Below are 20,394 nucleotides of genomic sequence, written 5' to 3' on the forward strand. Positions count from 1 at the left end.
TACAGTACATTCTATATAGTAAGGCATGTTTTACCCAAATTTTTCATTATCATTTATTGCTTGTTATTATTGTTATTTTTATATTTATTTCTAGTAAAACCTAAAATAATTGTTGCTGTATAGTTTACATTTTACACTTAATTTAATCACAAAAATGAAAGCATCGTAACTCATGTTTAAATATAAAAATATTTGTATTAGGTTGTACTACTTTTGGATCTCTGATAGGTGCAGAATAAAGTAAAAGACAGACTAAAAATGTAAACTGTGACCATTACCTTTCATAGCAACTAAAAAAATACATTTTATAAAAATTAGACAGTTTATTTCAGTTTCTTGATTTTGGAGCTCGATTATAAATCTCATCACCTGTAACATTTCATCCAATAATCACCAGTACAACAAAACAATGATACACACCACAGATTCAGTATTTGATTCTTTGATCATTCTGTAATACAGCAGCATCTTTAAACCGAAAACCATTGTACATTGTTGTCAAAAGGTAGAAACTGTACAAAAATAAATATTTTTTTTTAAAGGAAGCTAAATAATACAATACTAAATTCCTTCACTGAAGGGAAATAATGCCGTAGTCTTTGTACATTACTGGAATGCTACATTTATACAATTAGTTTTGACTTCCTTTATATATAGAACATTTTACTACAATGCAGGATAGGGGTAGTTGTGCTAAGTTAGAAATACTTTGTTCTAAAATGTTGCCCTTTTGCCAGGCAAGTCAAAGTTAAAATTATCACAACATTACATTGCCAGTCAAATATTACATTGTGGGGAAATTCTTTAGCAATTTTTGTGTAACATACGATGATAATACAAGTCAAGCTGTTGTGCTTTTAAAAGAGGTTGTTTATTGGCAACCAATTATCACAAATGCTGAAGCACTTGTTACTTTGAATTCTTTTTAACTGCTTTCTCACTGATTCAAATAGAACAGAAAATGCCTCTTTTCTGATAAAAATATTATATTTAAAATGCCTTCTGTCAATAGATTAAATGGTAAAAACATATTCTAGCCTTCATTAGATATTATGTGTTGAGAGAACTAAATTAAGCAAAAGTTTGTTTTCAGTGTTTTGTATGAATTTATCACCAATTGTTTACAAATGTTTTCAGTATACATTTTAAAGTAAAATTTTCTGATGTAGGAAAGTTTATGTTTATGCTCTATGTTAGGTATTCATCTCAACAGCAAATGGATTCGATTAGAAACAGCTTTGTACTAAGCAGACACAAGCTTTCTATAATTCTCAGCCACACGTTCCTTTTCTTTGCTCCCTTCTTGCAATAATCTAGTTTGTTTCCAGATGAAATATTTCTGTGCTCTTTTTCACAGAACAGATAATGTCACATTCAGTGCCACTCCAAAGACACAGCAGCAACTTTAGCTACCCAAAAATGAATCCATCATATTGAATCTAAGTTATAGCATTTATAGTTAGGGGATCTCTCTACCAGGTTTACATCAAATAGGCATAATAATTGTGAGTGACCTGCTCTATTACTTTCCCTGCAATCTTATGTAAATATATTGCAAAAATCACTGGATTAAATGATCAATATTAAACTCCTAGGAATAACACCATTATAGCATTCAAGAAATAGTGTGAGCTGTAATAAAGTGTTAACTGACTCATGCAGCAGCATCCTAAGATGGTAACCATGTATCGATTTAAACTGGCATTTCCTCCTTTTAACATACACTCACCTCCACTTATGAAATGTAATTACTACATGCTAGAATAAGTATCCCCACAATGGAAAGTACAGAAGAAATCAGTTCATTAAAATAAATCTTTGACCACCTGTTAGCAAAATAATTAGAAGGTATGTTATTTGGACAAAAGGACTATATTTGTACATTTACAGAGATACATTAGGATCATTCATTTGAATGACAGAACAGATGCTGCCTCAGAAAAATTCTTAGTGTATCACCCAGAGTACCTTGAAAGACTCGTCACAGCTAATTTTCATCTGAGGATCAAATGAGGAAGATGTCAAATTTCAAATCCTCTCTACAGTTCACATGCATAGCATAAATAATTTGGACATTATAGAGAAATGACCTGTGTGGACATTTTGTTTCTGTCTTGCAGCTGATATTATGCATCCCAGTAAACCAAAATAATGCACATTTTTATTGGCCCACTGGTTTCTCAAACTTGTAGCCATGCAAATATGACCATATATCTGAACTGGTATTCATTTCATACAAGCAGTGAATTTCTTTTCTTTCTATTTTTTTCCCCTGCAGCACAAAAATTTACTTTTGATAATTTAAACATTTTAAGGTTTTGTTTACAATTTAGTTATTCCACATTAAGATCATAAGGAGCTGAATTAAACATTCAAAAATAATCTGTCAGCAGCTTATTTGGGTAACACTGGATATTTTAAGATGAGCATCCTGGTCAGCCAACTCAAATTTAGCCTCCAGTGTAGTTGTATGCTGCATTTCCATGGCATAGCAATGCATAGCCTTTTGAGAAGCAGAGGTATTTTACAATCCAAAGACGCTGTCAGCAGTTTTCATGCAAAGGTTGCTTTCCGCAGTTGGAACCACAATCTACTTAAAACATATTAACTTATTACTTGCAAGGCAATCAATATTAATATTTTCACTGAGGTAGATCTCTATTGGGTCAGACATCAATAGTGGTTATAAAACTGAAAGTCAAATTAAGCTTTCAAACAGGTCTCTGTTTTGACCTGCTCAGGTCAGTTAGTGCACTTTCACTGTCCAACTACCGATTCCCTGCTTGTTTTTGAAGCACGGTCAAGGCTTGTTAGTCATTCTCTAATCTATCACATTTGGTGTCAATTTGCTTTTAGCACTCTTGGAAATTACATGCCTCAGTGACCACCATAGGTCGCTTTGTGGGATCACACTTTTCTGGCTCTACAGTTTTCCCAGTGTAGTCAATACAGAAGACACTACGTCTGCGTTCTCCTTCACCACAAGTTCGTGAGCAAGATGACCATGGGCCCATTTGCCAAAGAGGACAAGGAAGATCTCCACATGGCTTAATGTCCTCTGGCTTCAGAGCTCTGTCACAGTCAAATGAGAGCTGCCCACTAGTATCTCTACATTCCACATTTCTCCTCAGCCAGCCAGAGCCACAGCTTTTAGAGCATTCTGACCACTCCCCAAGGATCCATTGGGACACACCAAACGGTGGGATTACATGCATGGAAGGTTTTTTTGCCTTGGGCTTGTTGAAGGAAATATCTTTTGGGATGAAAAAAGTGTACTTGACTTTAGGTGGTGACATTTCTCCTGCCATGGCAAGCAGCTGCATCACAATTGGCTCTTGTAGCTTTCCAAAACTCTGGATCCTTTCTAGTGTGGTAGAAGAACCACTGTATTTGAGAACGGCTCCATTCACAGGGATATCCTGTTCTACTGTAACCACAGAGAAATTCCCATTCAGAAGGAACTTCCCATTTTCAGCTTTTATTGCCAAGTAATTTCCATCATGTTTCAGCCCTCTGTGGCTTCTCTGTTTTAAATCAATATTGGTGGCACCAATAGGAATTGTAACTATATCATTATAACCATACCTAAGAAAAGAGAGAAAAAAAACAATACTTTACTATTTCTGAGAAATGTTAATGTTTTTGTTGTCAGTTAATATATTAGTATATTACAGTAAATCTTAGTCACTATTTTGGGTGATTCTACAGGGTAATTGGTTGGTCATCAATCAATCAATCAATCATCATTCATCAATTACTGTAGGTATCCCACATTTCCAATTCTGTCAACAAACTAAGCTAAAGAAGCCTTCCTTAACGGTTTTCGGCACAATTTCTGATTTTACCAGATGTACATAATTTTATCTCAAACACTTTTATATTTATCTTAATGTATTTAGCTGATGATCCATAATTCTGTTTGGACAAGTGGGAAACTAGGTTGACTTTCCTGTTAGCAAATTGTAAAAAAATCCTTGTCAGTGGACCTCCAATATGTTTTAGCAAACCTAATGAGAAAATTACAACATCTACCCAACTTATTTATTCTTTTATTGTTAAACAGAAAAGTCAGATGGACAAAGATAATGAATTTTACCACTTAAAAACCTCTAATTAAATATTTTCATCAATTTTTACAGCTTTTTTTTACATAATTTAAATGGATTATAGCATTTCAACAGCTACTGTAAAGTAATTGATGAACTGACTAAGGCTACGGCTACATTATTACATTTTCATTTGAATAGACATTAGTCTCCATTTTCACCACACTAAACCAACATTTATAACCCCCCAAAACAGACACTTTTGGAAATGCTCCCCAAAGCCGTATACATCTGAAAACACATGATTCGCCATTGCTATGTGGATGGATGAAAACATTTGCTCATGCTTATTATGTAGCCTTTTCCTGCTCATTACAACATTTCATTCCCTGATTGGTCAACTGTCATTGAAAAAAACAATATTCTGAAATAGTGGACAAAGAGGAGTGGCGTTCTAGGGTGCTTGTGGTCTTTCATACCTGTGTGCATTTAGATTTCATTTTGTACATTTTAAATGCTGCATACACATGCAAAAGGCAAATAATTTACCGGTTGTTACAGTTTTGTGATAAATCCTGTGTCCTATGGCATTACCATTGTTTCAAAGATTTTTCTGCTAATGTGCGTGTGCCCAGTGTATGCAAACATCTACGTCATATGCATTTTCAATCATTTTGTAAATGATGTCAAAGTGTCAGTGTGGATGGAGATCGCTTTTGTTTCAAAACTACATTTTTAAATGAAAAAATAGTAGTGTGGACATAGCCTAAATTGCATTATTAAACAGAAAATCAATAAATAATGTATGATTGAAGGGCTAAGTCTAGCCATATTATGTCTTTGTTATAAAAAGACATTTTTTAGAAGCAGCATGTAAGATACGTTACTTTAATGCCCTGCAGAGTTTTTTGGGTAAAGATATATGATACTCTGTAAGCAATGCTAAAAATAATGTTCAACAATAATTAAAGTAGGAGGAACTGGACAAAATTGTGCCCAATCTATTGTTACCTAACATAAAATGGAACTGTCCAAACACTTAAGAAGGGGTAAGTCTGATTTATTTCAACTGTCATTTTTACCATGTATTTACTTCTAATGGAACTAGCTGTGCTTACCCATCTAAGGCAGGTTGCAGGTTAGTAATAAATGTAGTTCTTCAGCATTAATGTTTGCACTGCACCATCTATTGAAATGTATTTTGTAATGCATGTAGTAATGGATTGCATTTTTCATTCTAATAGACAGAGTACAGAAACATAAGCACTACTTGTATGAATCCCATACCAAATGGCATAGAACTTGAGACATAGCAACTGGAGGAATACACAGACATGCAGACATGTGTTCTTTTATTAAGGTGGATAAGCTGATTTCTAGTCCACCTGGCAGTTACTCTCTGTCATATGTTATTCATCATTAATGTTTACATTGATTGCAGTTGCTATGTCTCTTATATGTTATTTGGTATGGGAGTTATAAAAGGAGTGTTATGTTTTTGATGTCATCTGTTGGACAAGACAAACACACATATATACAAACACTCGTTCTGATATTAGATATAATAAAACAGACAGATACACAGATATAAAGACACTTGTCCTTTTATTAAGGTAGAATAATTGAAATAGTATCAACAATACATGGAACTTGTCATTTAAATTTCTCTCTTAGCCATCATTTTCCTGATATTTGAGAGCTTTTTTACATTTAAAATATCACAACTCTATAAGAAAGGCTGTCAAGGTTCATCTCGTAGTTGTTGTTGTGTAACAAGACTGTGCTGTCTATGCACTGCAGCAAAGACCTGATTCTAATACTTTACCAATATTTATGAATACATAAAACACTAAAATATGTTGTCATCTAACATAACATAAATAGTCACATTTTACATTGTCATAAGAGAGCCAAAATAGGTTGCTAGCAAAGTTTTTGAGGGCCTTCATTTCTATTCTGTTGATCTAACTCATTTAATCTAATTTAGGGTTAAATTGAGCTGGAGTCTCTGCTCGAATTAATGAGTATAAGAAAGAAATAGAATTCAAGGCTATTGCAGGACACATTCAGACATACACATCCACATTATATCACAACCCACCAATTTGGAATTTGTCAGTTAACCAGAACATCTTTGGGATATATGATAAAAACAAGGTACCCAGAGAAAGGCCACATGCACATCAAGAAAGCATGAAAATTCCACACAGATAGTGGCCAATACAGGAAAACAGTGCTACAGTAAAATCAAGATCTACAGTATACTATTATATAATGCTAATTTAAATGAAGAGTTTATCATAACCTTGTGTTACACAGTGTCATTGGCAATATAGGCTAGTGTAAAAAGAGATAGTATGTAAAAGTGATATAATAATGCATTTGTATTAAAGAACAATGTACAGAAATAAAAACAAAGCTCTTTGTGTTGCTTTGCTCATTAAATTGAATCTTTGTAGTTCCTCTGTTCTATCTATATATTCTTTTAATATAGTTCATATATTTAATCATTGCAATTGTGGTAACACAGCAAAGAGGGATAGCCTGTATTATTATGAGCTGGCAAAATTATCCATCCATTTTCCAACCCGCTGAATCCAAACACAGGGTCACGGGGGTCTGCTGGAGCCAATCCCAGGGCAGGAACCAATCCCGGGCAGGGTGCCAACCCACCGCAGGACACACACAAACACACCAGAGCCAATTTAGAATCACCAATCCACCATGTCTTTGGACTGTGGGAGGAAACCGGAGCGCCCGGAGGAAACCTACGCAGACACAGGGAGACCATGCAAACTCCACGCAGGGAGGACCCGGGAAGCAAACCCAGGTCCCCAGGTCTCCCAACTACGAGGCAGCAGCACTACCCACTGCGCCACCGTGCCGCCCTGACAAAATTATACAACTTAAAAAGCAAATATTCACAATAAGGATATAGCCTCACCTGACTTTATTCAAGGTGCCAGTTATTTTCCGACACAAGGAGCCATTTCCACCACAAACCCCACATTTGTCCAGCTTCATGTTTGACCCAATCATTCGGTCACAGCCAGCTTTGATACACTGTCCTTGAACACAGATGGAAGTGGTATCAGGTCCACATGGTGTACCGTCAATGACCTAAAAAATACATCCTTTTGTTAATAATTTATAATTACTCACATTTAAATGTTTATTTTTTAGCATAGACAAAATACTTTTGCCATTTAATTAGGTATTAAACTATATGGTACTCCCATCCATCCATCCATCCATTGTCTCCCACTTATCCGAGGTCGGGTCGCGGGGGCAGCAGCTTGAGCAGAGATGCCCAGACTTCCCTCTCCCCGGCCACTTCTTCTAGCTCTTCCGGGAGAATCCCAAGGCGTTCCCAGTCCAGTCGAGAGACATAGTCCCTCCAGCATGTCCTGGGTCTTCCCCGGGGCCTCCTCCCGGTTAGACGTGCCCGGAACAACTCACCAGGGAGGCATCCAGGAGGCATCCTGATCAGATGCCCGAGCCACCTCATCTGACTCCTCTCGATGCGGAGGAGCAGCGGCTCTACTCTGAGCCCCTCCCGGATGACTGAGCTTCTCACCCTATCTTTAAGGGAAAGCCCAGACACCCTGCGGAGGAAACTCATTTCAGCCGCTTGTATTCGCGATCTCGTTCTTTCGGTCACTATCCATAGTTCATGACTATAGGTGAGGGTAGGAACATAGATCGACTGGTAAATTGAGAGCTTCGCCTTGTGGCTCAGCTCCTTTTTCACCACGACAGACCGATGCAGCGCCCGCATTACTGCGGATGCCGCACCGATCTGCCTGTCGATCTCATGCTCCATTCTTCCCTCACTCGTGAACAAGACCCCGAGATACTTGAACTCCTCCACTTGGGGCAGGATCTCGCCACCAACCCTGAGAGGGCACTCCACCCTTTTCCGGCTGAGGACCATGGTCTCGGATTTGGAGGTGCTGATTCTCATCCCAGCCGCTTCACACTCGGCTGCGAACCGATCCAGAGAGAGCTGAAGATCACGGCCTGATGAAGCAAACAGGACAACATCATCTGCAAAAAGCAGTGACCCAATCCTGAGCCCACCAAACCGGACCCCCTCAACGCCCTGGCTGCGCCTAGAAATTCTGTCCATAAAAGTTATGAACAGAATCGGTGACAAAGGGCAGCCCTGGCGGAGTCCAACTCTCACTGGAAACGGGTTCGACTTACTGCCGGCAATGTGGACCAAGCTCTGGCACTGATCGTACAGGGACCGAACAGCCCTTATCAGGGGGGCCGGTACCCCATACTCTCGGAGTACCCCCCACAGGATTCCCCGAGGGACACGGTCGAATGCCTTTTCCAAGTCGACAAAACACATGTAGACTGGTTGGGCAAACTCCCATGCACCCTCCAGGACCCTGCTAAGGGTATAGAGCTGGTCCACTGTTCCGCGACCAGGACGAAAACCACACTGTTCCTCCTGAATCCGAGGCTCGACTATCCGACGGACCCTCCTCTCCAGGATCCCTGAATAGACTTTTCCAGGGAGGCTGAGGAGTGTGATCCCTCTGTAGTTGGAACACACCCTCCGATCCCCCTTCTTAAAGAGGGGGACCACCACCCCGGTCTGCCAATCCAGAGGCACTGTCCCTGATGTCCATGCGATGTTGCAGAGGCGTGTCAGCCAAGACAGTCCTACAACATCCAGAGCCTTGAGGAACTCCGGGCGTATCTCATCCACCCCTGGTGCCCTTCCCATTAAATGGGGTACTTCCATTAAAGTTAAATTTACAACATAACAGTTTATACTGCGCCTTTTACATTTAGGTTTACAACAAATAAACCATATATGTTATACCTGAATTGTTTGAATAAAGAAGCAGAGTTTGAAATGCTTTCATAAATTTGTTGGAATTCTTGAATTCAAAAAATTCTAAGTCTAAGCTTTGCATCGCCTCATGTTCCACTATTATTTTTCTTAACTAAGGACTTTAATTGTCAAAGTGTGATCATTGCAGGCTGTTTATCCAAGAACAAGCTGGCTTTTTTCTTACGGGACCGGCTCCATTCTTATTGACGGGCCTATAGATAAGGAAAATGGATTGGAGGGTCTGAAAAGGGGAGGGAAAGGTTTTTTAAGCCTGATCTCCATCAAGTATTCACTCTTTAAAATTAATATGCATTATAAAAATGCTCTACATTTTCGAATTAGAAACAAAACAATCATTGTTTATGAGTTCAGAACTCTGTGTGGTGTATGGATTAGGGTGCAGGAACAAAAGGTTATTAACTTAGTGCGTGCTTTAACTGAAGGTGTAAGCCTCATTAAGTCATCTAACCTATTAAGTACACCGTTTTCAGTTGTTTGGTTTTAAATACCATGACATAACTAACCCTCCTGGACACCTTCCTGGTGAGGTGTTCCGGGCTCGTCTAACTGGGAGGAGGCCCCGGGGAAAACCTAGGACACGCTGGAGGGACTATGTCTCTCGGCTGGCATGGGAACGCCTCGGGATTCCCCCGGAAGAGCTAGAAAAAGTGGCCGGGGAAAGGAAAGTCTGGGTATCTCTGCTCAAGCTGCTGCCCCCGTGACCCGATCTCGGATAAGCGGAAGAGGATGGATGGATGGATGGATGGATGGATGGATGGATGGATGGATGGATGGATGGATAAACTCAGGTGACAATCATCATGATACAGTTTACATTGTCATGATTTATGCAACAAAACGTAAACCAGCATGTCATGTCATTTTTGAACCTGCTTAATCCAGTCCAGAGTTGCAGGGGTGCCAGAGCCTATCACAGCAGTCACAGGGCGCAAGTCAGGAACTAAACCTGAACAGTCCATTGCAGGGTGAACACAAATACACACACAATAGGGCAATTGAGAGTCACCAGTTCACCTAACCTTCAGGTCATGAAGAGGTTATTTATCTTTCTAATTTTAATTGTAACATTATAACCTTTTTAAAAGAACTTGTATTCAGTCAGTGATAAGTTATATTTTATTAGCTTTGTTTGGAAATTAGAATGGTAACAAGAGACATAAGATGAGCAAAACTGTGAATCATACCTACCAAATAATAATGATATAACATTTTAATCTTAAAAAAATATCAACAAAGGTAGAATTATTCTTTCAGTTCAGTATGCAGTACATTTAGATTTTAATCTTTTGCCAAAAGAGATTTAAAATAAAATGGAAAAAGTTCAAATGTTCTTCCATTCCAACATCCATATCCTAATAAGGCCTAGTAGTGCAGTTGAAAGTCAAACTTGTAGTCCCTACACTCTTAAACATTATGGTACTTTAAAGGCATTTTATGGTTCTTTGCTTAGTTGGACACATTCTTACAGAACTGTTGCTAGACAAAGAACCATTTCGTTCTGGTTCATTCAAAATAAACCTTCCTAATATATATTAAAAAACACACCAAAAACTGAAATCATATGTATAATGGAATACCCAGCAGGATTAAAAAAGCTGAACTTACCCTGTGTTATTGTATGCACCAAGAGTCCTTCAAAAATCATAACCCATCGGTATTTCACAAATCTGCTACCATCTACTAATGGTTATTTACTGTATGGAGCCGGCCACCGATCTTGATAAATAAAAGGTTCTTTCTGGAACCTTCATGTGGATGGGTCTTTTGTGAACCAAAAATGGTTCCCCTGTGTCATCACTCTGAAGAACCACTCTGCCACTTTCATTTTTAAGTGTATATTGTTTTTATTCATATATTTTGATGTGTTGTCATATATATCAAGTATAATAAGATTACTTTATAGTATTTCTTATACATGCAATAAATAAATCTTCTTATTTAGTTTAGGTTGTTGTCAATTCTGGGATGTTTTCATTTGTTTGTCAAAAAAAAACATTCATTTTGGAAGATAATATTTTGAAATTAACCGAAACACCATTAAATCCTCTCTGTTAAATAAAATGTTATTTTAGTTTGTTTAAAACAATCTTTGAAAGTGATTGATTTATTTTAAACAGACTGTAAGAGATAAAAAAATATGTGAATTTATTAGGAGAACATTACAATGGTAGAAATGTCCTCTTGTTACTGAATTACATTTTGTTCTTAAAATAATATGTTTTGTTATTGAAAACAAAAGCATAGTGGTGTTCAGGATTAAAACAACAATTTATTTGTACAAGTTAATTGGATGTTTTTGTTTTTCTGCATTTTGTAATCTTTAGATTTGCAACTATTAAACAATACACAATTTGTCCTTTAGGGCTCCAGGCCCTCAGCTATGTCTTGTCTTTGAGATGTTGGCCGTTTGATAATCTGCCTTTAGTCTTACCTGCTGATCTACATTTGTCTCTTGTTTTTAGAATCCAATGCAGATAAAAGATAAAGAATAATTTTAACTTTAAAAGGAATTTTCAAGATAATAAACTCTCTCCTTAAATTAGACTTTAGCTGTTCTTGAACCTTATCCGTTTTATCCCCATCCTGTTATCACTTTCTATATCTTTCTCTAACTCCCATCTCCACCTCTCCAGCAAATATTGTTTAACATTGTATTAATAACAATCAGATAAAAGTAAAACTTCTAGAAGGTATATTATATAAATAGTAACATAGACTGAAGTGGCTTGGGGTGAAGAGATTGTCCAGAAACCTCCAGTTACAGTAATGCCAAGTTTAAATGCTCATGTCAATTAATTATTAAATTTAATCAAATCAACATGACATGCCAAAATCAATTATTTCTTTCACATGATGGTAATCTGCAGTTAAAAAGAAATTACTTATATTACTTAGAAGTAGCAATATTGTTTAACATTGTATTAATAACAATCAGATAAAAGTAAAACTTCTAGAAGGTATATTATATAAATAGTAAATAAAATATTTAGTCTTGATGAGCATTATTCATTGTTATTTTTCAAGAAACCTGCAAATCAGCACTCATCATACAACATATACACAAACCAGGCATACTCACTTTTGCTTCAAATACTTTAAATTCACTGCTGCCTCTTGCTCTGCAAAACAGCTTGCACCTGTCCCGTGGTGACACACCAGCATACTTTGGAATCCACTGCTTGACATTTCCAATCATGTCCACATAATTGAAGCTGTTGTACTTTTCACATTGCTCTTCCCTGAAACTCTTGCCTAAAAGGGACAAAACCATATTTAGAAACAGAAGTTTGTTTTTGATCTTTTCTTCTGTATGTGTAAATACATGATAAATGTATTTGTAAATATACAAGTATTTGGTAGAAGCTTTTATATTAATATTATATTTTATATGTAGAAATATGACAGGACAAATAACTCATGTGGTATAGTTTTGATGGCAGCACGTTTGGAAACATTGTGAATGGGGTTAGTTGTTCAACATATTCCTATAAAACAATTCCTGATTAACCTCTGCACACATTAGTGTTTTCTGTTGTACAATGTTTAGGGCATCAGGGAGCTAGATTATATCCCAACAACATCAGGTGTAACACAGGAGCCAACAATGTATATACTACCAGTTCATCACAGGGCACAATCGTGTCCACACTCCCCTGGACTCACACCTTACCAGTTTAGAGTCCTTGATTATTCTAAAACATGAAATGTATAAAGAAACCCAGAACATCTTGAAGAATAAACATCTCGCTATTATATAAAAAAATCTTGGGATGAGACTTTTTTCTGGCGACAAGACGTGATCTTTTGAAGAGAGACAGAGAGACACTTTGGAAGAGAGATGTTTTGAAGAGAGACACTTTTACATCCCACGAGACAGGCACGTCACGTCATACCGTAATAAACATGCAGAGAAGGTTAGAGATAATGGAAGTAGTAAAATTTGAAAGTCTCAAAAAATGAGTGAAAAGATCACATTAGCACAAACAACTGGAAAGTATTACGCAATGAAATAACAGAAAAGCGAAAAAAGATTGCATAGTGTTTGAGGAAAAAAGGTCAGGTACTGTACAGGCTTTTAAACGTTCGAAGCCCCGCCTGAAATGCTGATCACGTGGAACAAGAGCAGCAGCAAGCTAGCAGCAAGCCAGTAGCTTATTGAACAAAGAGGAGGTTAAAAAAAACAACTGTTACTTGTTTCCCAATGTATCACTGTTTAAGAGTGGTTTCAGAGGAGCGACCGTGACACCTTGGTGTGCATTCAGCCACACTCTTCACAACAGTGCTTGGGGGTGGGAATTGGCATGCAAGCAAAGTTCAGATCGCCTGGCATGGCAGTGTTTAGCACTGGCGGGGGGGTGGGGTGGGGGATTTTAGGGAAGGTGTAGGCGAGCAAAGTGCAGATCATGCGGCAAAACAGCAGCAGCAAGCCAACAGCAAAGAGGAGTTAAAAAAAATGTATCTGTTTCCCATTGTATCACCATTTAAGCGTGGTTTTTTTAGAAGAGTGGACGTGTCTGCTTCGGGTGCGTTCAGCCCCCCCTTCACAACGAAGCAAAGCACAGGTGGGGGGGGAAAGGGTTGGTGAGTTATATGGAGTTGGTGAGATATATGGAGAACATGCAGATTTGAGCTGAGTTTCAAGTGTAGGCCTCTCAAGCAGTGAGGTAACTTTACTAATCATTACACCACCATGTTCCTCATAACTATGTTTGATAAAAGATTTTTTTCTGTTATGATGTTATAATTGATATCCCTGTGTATAACCTATTTTCTATTGAGCCAAAATAACAAAATATTTTTTAACTGCACTTTGAAACTGTAGTTGTCGTAGTAGTATTATTGCCACTTCTTCTATGATGATAAGTAAGAATTGACTGTATTACAACAACAACAACAACAGCAATTTATTTCTTGTATAGCCCAAAATCACACAAGGAGTGCCTCAATGGGCTTAGCTGGCCCTGTTTTTTGACTGCCCCCCAACCCTGACTCCCTAAGAAAACAAGGAAAAATCCCCCCCCCCCCCCCCAAGAAAAAGGAAGAAATCTTGGAAAAGGCAATTCAGAGAGAGACCCCCTTCCAGGTAGGCTGGGCATGCAGTTGGTGTCACAAATTGGGAAATACAATACACAAAACAGAACACAAGTAATTCTCTTCACAGAGCTAGATGGCCACTCCATCATTACCACCTCAGAAGTACAAAAGTATAAACTACTTTGTTCAACCTGCCATTATGTTGAATTTGGGTCAGAATAGCTTCAGAGAAACCTCATGCAATATCCAAAATCAGTAGAGTAACATAATCCATAAGTCACTGAACAAATTTATACTGAATATATCAAAAGCCTCTGTGAATGCTCCAAGTTATACCTGAGAAGTTCTCAAGCTCTATACCTTTTTGTTTACATTTTTATATGATGGTTTAAAGAAACAAAAATGATCAGAGTTAAGACTAGACTGCATAGTCAATAGATTTCTTTCATCCCAGTGTATCACTGGATCACTTCTTAAAACAGACCAGCACACTGATAAAAAAGAAACAAATATAGATATACAGCCTGGACATCTTCTGGGATTTAGATGTTTCAAAGAGTTTCAAAAATTTTTTTTGATTATTAAATATTCTTTTGACCATTAAAAGAAAAAGGTGGAAAATAATACACCTAAGGACAAACAGCAGTAAGATTCAATTTCTGGAATTAGGTAAGGAAAAACAGTCCAACCATTAAAAAAATACTTTTAAATATATCCTTTAAAGTCTTAACTTTAGAGCAGAATGGGAGATATCAATATTCTTGAAGTTCAAGTAAGTGAAAAAATGTTTGTATTTCTTTATTTGACAATCTATTTTATTCATTATTAAGAGCAATATTTTCTAGAAGGCATACATGAGTAAAATAGCAGATCACTTAACCTGTCAAGTTACTAATATACTGGCAGGTCCTTCTTCAACACTGTCAGCTTTAAAACAGTATTTTTATTATTCTTTCTTACAATCTCAATAGGTGCCAAAAATATGAGTATGTGTGTTGTGGATTTGAGAAGAAAAAAAAAGAAAAAGAAAAACACTAAAGTGTATATTGATTTGTGACTCCACTAACATGGATTTGGTGTCATTCAATGACAATCTGTTGAAAACTGCCAGAAGTATCCATCATACTGCAGGGTGCAAAAAATTCATTTAACAATTGGCCATTGTTGTAAGAAGTGCCAGCGGTCCTTTTCAGACATTACCCAATAGACTAACTGCATAAATGTTTAATAATTACACTGTTTAAACCTTCAAAATAGTAAAAAAAAATATAGACATATATAAACTTTTGTAGTAGGCACAGTAAACTCAATTTTTTTTAAATACGGTAATACTTCATTTAACGAAAACTGTAGTCAATTAAATTTCAAGAAAGTGGAACAGGATCTGGCAGAGAAGTTATAAAAAGCATATAGAGACATGTTGTCCTTTCTCACATAAAGATTACATCATAGTTCCTCTATGTGTATTAAATACTGTGCTAAGATATGCATTATATACAGTACTGTATATTTCGTTGAAAAAGAGCATCTATTGATAAAAATGAAGATTACAAGCACTTTAAAAATCAAGTACATCATCTGCAACATCCACTAAAAAGGAAAGAGATTAGAAATACAGTCTTTGCTAGTCTTGCTCTTTGCCATATCAAAAGGTTCAGCATATCAACTGGATTAAGATGCATTGACAAGAGACACTTAAATGAAACAGCTGTCTTAAAAATATTTACCATGGTTACTGGGGCAGTCTTGAATATTGCAGGACTGATATTTAACTCGCTGGCCTTCACAATATTTTCCTCCATTCTGGGGTTCAGGATCATTGCAATCTCTGTAAGAAAACTGAACTCCTCCTCCACAAGTTCTGGAACAGTCTCCCCATAGACTCCATGCTGCCCACTGTCCATCCACCAGAACCTAAAAATGCATTATTTTCAATAGTTAATACATAAGCTATTTGACAGATAAAATAAGCACATTAAACACCAGAATGATATAGATTTTTTCAGATGTTATAAATGTGTTAATATTTTAACCCTAAATGTCAATATAGGCTAAATCCCAAACACACCCTTAGATTAAGTGAGTGTTAGAATGTTATTATTTATAATAATATTATAATGAATTGTTTCCAGGTTTAAATCATGCTGCAAAAGTAATTTTAACAGTCAATTAGTTTATATACTTGTTAAACATATATACTACTTTTTCTGTATATGTAAATTGCATCGGTGACATGTTGGTGCAGTGGTCAAAGTTGCCTCACAACTTCAGGAGCCTGAATTTAGATCTTCGCCTAGTCATTGTTTGTCTAAAGCTCTCACATTGTCTCTGTATCTGCTTGGCGTTGCGAGTTTTCATCCCCAAAAACATAATGTACATGTTAAGATGATTGGAAAATCTAATCTGAATAATCATGAAGACATTACATGACAGGGAAGGATGTGGTGGTAAATTAAGATGAGTTATTCTTCTTTCCCAATTTGTTTGTCATTTTGGTGATTTTTACTGTTACTTTTCTTCTTGTTTTGATTTCCATGAAAACATGTCCCCTCTACCACCGCTCACCCTTAAAAACATTTTCTGTGTGCTGTGAGAATCTGAAACACAACCTTAGGTTGGTTGCTGCATTACACTTAATTTGGATTAAGGGCAAATAAAAACTGGACAGAATAGATTGACTTGACTTGAGTTCCCTCTTAAATACAGCAGATGGCACACACAGTATTCAGTGTACATCATCGTGTCACTGGTAGATTTTAACTTAATACTTTTACAGATATAGGACAATAGACTTGCATGCCTATGCATTATGATAATTAGCCAGTCTTAATGTGATGCATATAGTCCAATAAGTGTCATAAAATCATTGGTCATATCTGTCCTGTTGCATTCATGCTTGGCTTCAAGAGTGGCACTATAGGCTTAGGTCTGTGAAGATTCTCAGTCATACGGGTGAAATTATCTGGTAGTTGAGTCATGGCAACTGGACCTCTTCGGACACTATAGGCTTAGCATACAGAAAATAAACCTGTATTCAAAAATAGTAAAGAAAACTGCCATACTGAATTAATTGTGTAAATTTGCATATTTCTGTTTTGAAATAGCACATATGTATTTAGTTTAGTCTGACATAAGTTAAAACAGCATGCATTTTCTCAATCACAGTGATCTCCTACAGTTTAGAAGAGACAAAACAAAAAAACACTGGAGAGTTTTCCCAATGACATGCATTGCCAGAATAAAGCAGATTACATTGTATTTTCTGACAAACTTTTAACATCTGTGAGGATGCAGCTCAAGCCGGTTGAAATTTTAAAACTGTACAATGTTCAAAGACATCCTGCATGGAAGGAGGTGTCTAGTTTAAATAGAAAAAAAAATCCAAGAATATGTAAACTAACCATTTATCTATGTATATTATTTCTATCAGGGGGTTTAAAAATCATTTTCCAAATTCTATAAATGTACACATACTGTATTTCTCTCTCTCTCTCTCTCTCTGTATATATATATATATATATATATATATATATATATATATATATATATATATATATATATATATATATATATATATATGTATTATATATATATACATTATAGTTTTGTTTTACAAGTTATGTTAACTTGTGAATGTATGCAGTGCACTGAGATTAGAAACAGAGAAATGATTCTGTATTAAATGAATAAAACAAATTATTAGGAAGGCCATGCTGAGCAAACAAGGCTACTGTATATTGAAACAACTTGCATCTGCAAAGTCAATCAAAGGACTAATCCCTAAGAATTACAGTAAATGTGTATCCATCTATTTTCTGAACCTGTTCTTTCACTTACAGGGCAGCAGAAAGCCAAAGCCTAGCCAATCATCACTGGATGTAATAAATAAGCTAAACCATTGAGGTATTTCCCTGAACTTTATTTCAATAAACCATCTACTTCAGTTTATTGATTTCCAGTCTCTATAGCAACAGTGGATATCCTGAGGGCTACTAAGCTTCCTTGCATAGTCTGCATATGTTTTTCTTCACTATAGTCATGCATGTAAAAGGATGAAATCACGGATGTGCACATTTTCTATACCGGAGTACTTAACATAATTGCACTATTCCATGTTTGGTTTAAAATGCCCAAGATGTGGAAGGTTCAACAAGACTTTTTTAGTAAAACAAAGCGCATAAAGGACAAAGACATCTCATAAACGACATTTATTTATATAGCACGTTTTATTACAAAGAATGTAGATCAAAGTAATTTTGCAAGATGTAAAAGAGATTACAAGAAAAGAAAAAATAAATAAGATTAGGTAAGAATAAAAATGAATAAATAAACATGTAAAAAAATAAATCATAAGATCTTATAAAACACAGATATATAATTAGTAGAGTAGTAGTCTCCTTTTATGCAGTATCATATTGTAAGACACTAAAAATGAGTCTGGTAATAAGAACAGAACAAAACAATGAAACCTCCAATTAAGCTGGAGAAAAAAAAACAAAATCTGCATGGGTTCCAAGGGCCAAAAGACCACCCAGCCCCCACTGGGCATTCTACATAATATAAACGAGCTCAAAATAGGTAAAATTAATTATCTTTTAGTTAATGTTTAAATAAATGATTCAGCATTTGTATAACTCATGATTATGAAATTTTAGAAAATACATGGATAGATACATTAATTACTATATAATAAAATGCTACTATCTGTGGACGTGTGTGTGTGTGTGCCTGGTCCTTCAAACTTATCTGATTGGTCAGTTTGACGTTGGCGATGCAATCAACGGAGGATGTGCCCGGCAAGGAAGGTTTAGAAATACAAGGTGGAGTCAAGTTGTACAAGACACGCTGAGAGTTACCTTCGAAAATGAAAGATATTCGCAAGAATAAGACACGCTGAGAGTTACCTTCGAAAATGAAAGATATTCGCAAGAATATGAGTTATGTTTTCACATGGGGACCTATCTATTGATGGTGGTAGTCAAAAAGTGGACAGGAAATGAGCAAGATACCTTGAAATGACAGAATCTGAGGAGCAGCCTTTATAGGAATGTACTCGAGAGAGGAAGTGGCAGGCAAGAGAGGTTCCGAGAAATGCAGTTACAGAGGAAAGGTGTAGAAGGAACGCTGAAGGTACACATATGGCAAGAGACATCAAATATCAAATATTTTGAAATGTATTCGCTACCTGTCAGGTAATGTGGTAGTACGGTAATATATTTTAGTGTATACACAAAATTAAAGGATATACACGATGTACAACGTACTTACATACACAAAATTAAAGGATATTCTCAGAACACTAAGGCAAATGATAAACTTGAATGTTATGACATACTAAACAATTCCATTCTGTTTGTCTTAATCTGTGAAATTATACTAGAAAAATATCAGTGATATATTATGATGAGCATTGTAAAATTCTTGTAATCTGGAAGAATTATCTCTGAGATGGCCAGTATTTGTCAAGGTTATTTAATTCTCCTTTGAGATGTAACTATTAAGAAGGCAGTAAGGCCAAACTAAAACATCATTTTACACATCTGACACTTACTTAATTATCAGACTTCTGTATTGTATAAAATAGTATGTATTAGTTTTAATACATTTTATTACTCATAAATTGCACTACTGTTGTTCGCTAGACCTTTAAAAAGGTGGTTGAAGAAGGAAGGCAACCCTGGATGAATTAAGCCCAAATGATATGAACCTAGCAAATCTAGAGGCATCTGTATTTCCATCAAACCCATCTCCAACCAAATCCCAAACCTAAATCTTCACTACCTTGGAAATAAGGTGGTCTTCAACATCCAACAACCCACTAACCAAGACTAGGACTGTCAAAACATTTTGAATGTGTTATGGAAAAAGTTTAATTATTTCATAGTTTCTTTTATGACACCTTTAAATTTACGGTCCTGGCATCTCAATGCAAGTTGTCTTCTGTTTAATTTAATGTAAGTGCAAGTCTTATAACTATAGGCAAGAAAAAAATATAAGTTATTGCAGTATTTTTCATCACAATATATCACTAAGACACTAAAAACAGTTAAAAAATGTTCCATTATCTATGTGCAAAATGTTTCAAATAGAAACTGAATTTGTGGATGGTTAATTATAGAATATATAGATGGTAAGTTAAAGGATATTATCTATGTATGTTATTTTTTTTCTTATTTCATGATAAGTACAGATTATTATGAGAATTTAGCGTAGTAGAAACAGCCACTGAAATCATTCTGTACATTCATCTGTAGGAGTCACAAACAATCAGTTAGCATCAGAAAGCTTTGTTGCCCAAAACTCTTCTGTCACTATTTTGTGCTCTTTTCATTTTTTTTTTCTGTACTACATTGTGCATTTACATGATTTTGTCTTCTTATTTGGAGTTTTAAGTCCTAAAGAATCAATTTTTGTCATTGATGTTTCATTTTGACATAATTTTTT

General features: G+C 36.1%; 1 protein-coding gene across 1 annotated transcript in view; it reads right to left on the bottom strand.

The window, feature by feature from the left end:
* Nucleotides 1-303: 303 nt before the first annotated feature.
* LOC114658199 (A disintegrin and metalloproteinase with thrombospondin motifs 8-like) overlaps nucleotides 304-20,394 on the bottom strand; it is a 47,928-nt gene continuing 27,837 nt past the window's right edge. Inside the window, exons 6-9 of the mRNA XM_028810297.2 lie at nucleotides 15,678-15,864; nucleotides 11,996-12,168; nucleotides 6,991-7,166; nucleotides 304-3,585 (exon numbers count right to left, since the gene is read on the bottom strand). Of these exons, the coding sequence (XP_028666130.1) occupies nucleotides 2,853-3,585; nucleotides 6,991-7,166; nucleotides 11,996-12,168; nucleotides 15,678-15,864 (1,269 nt within the window). The 3' untranslated portion in view covers nucleotides 304-2,852. The remainder of the gene's footprint in view (nucleotides 3,586-6,990; nucleotides 7,167-11,995; nucleotides 12,169-15,677; nucleotides 15,865-20,394) is intronic.

This window comes from Erpetoichthys calabaricus, chromosome 9, assembly GCF_900747795.2.
Source record: "Erpetoichthys calabaricus chromosome 9, fErpCal1.3, whole genome shotgun sequence".
In the NCBI taxonomy this organism is placed as follows: domain Eukaryota; kingdom Metazoa; phylum Chordata; class Cladistia; order Polypteriformes; family Polypteridae; genus Erpetoichthys; species Erpetoichthys calabaricus.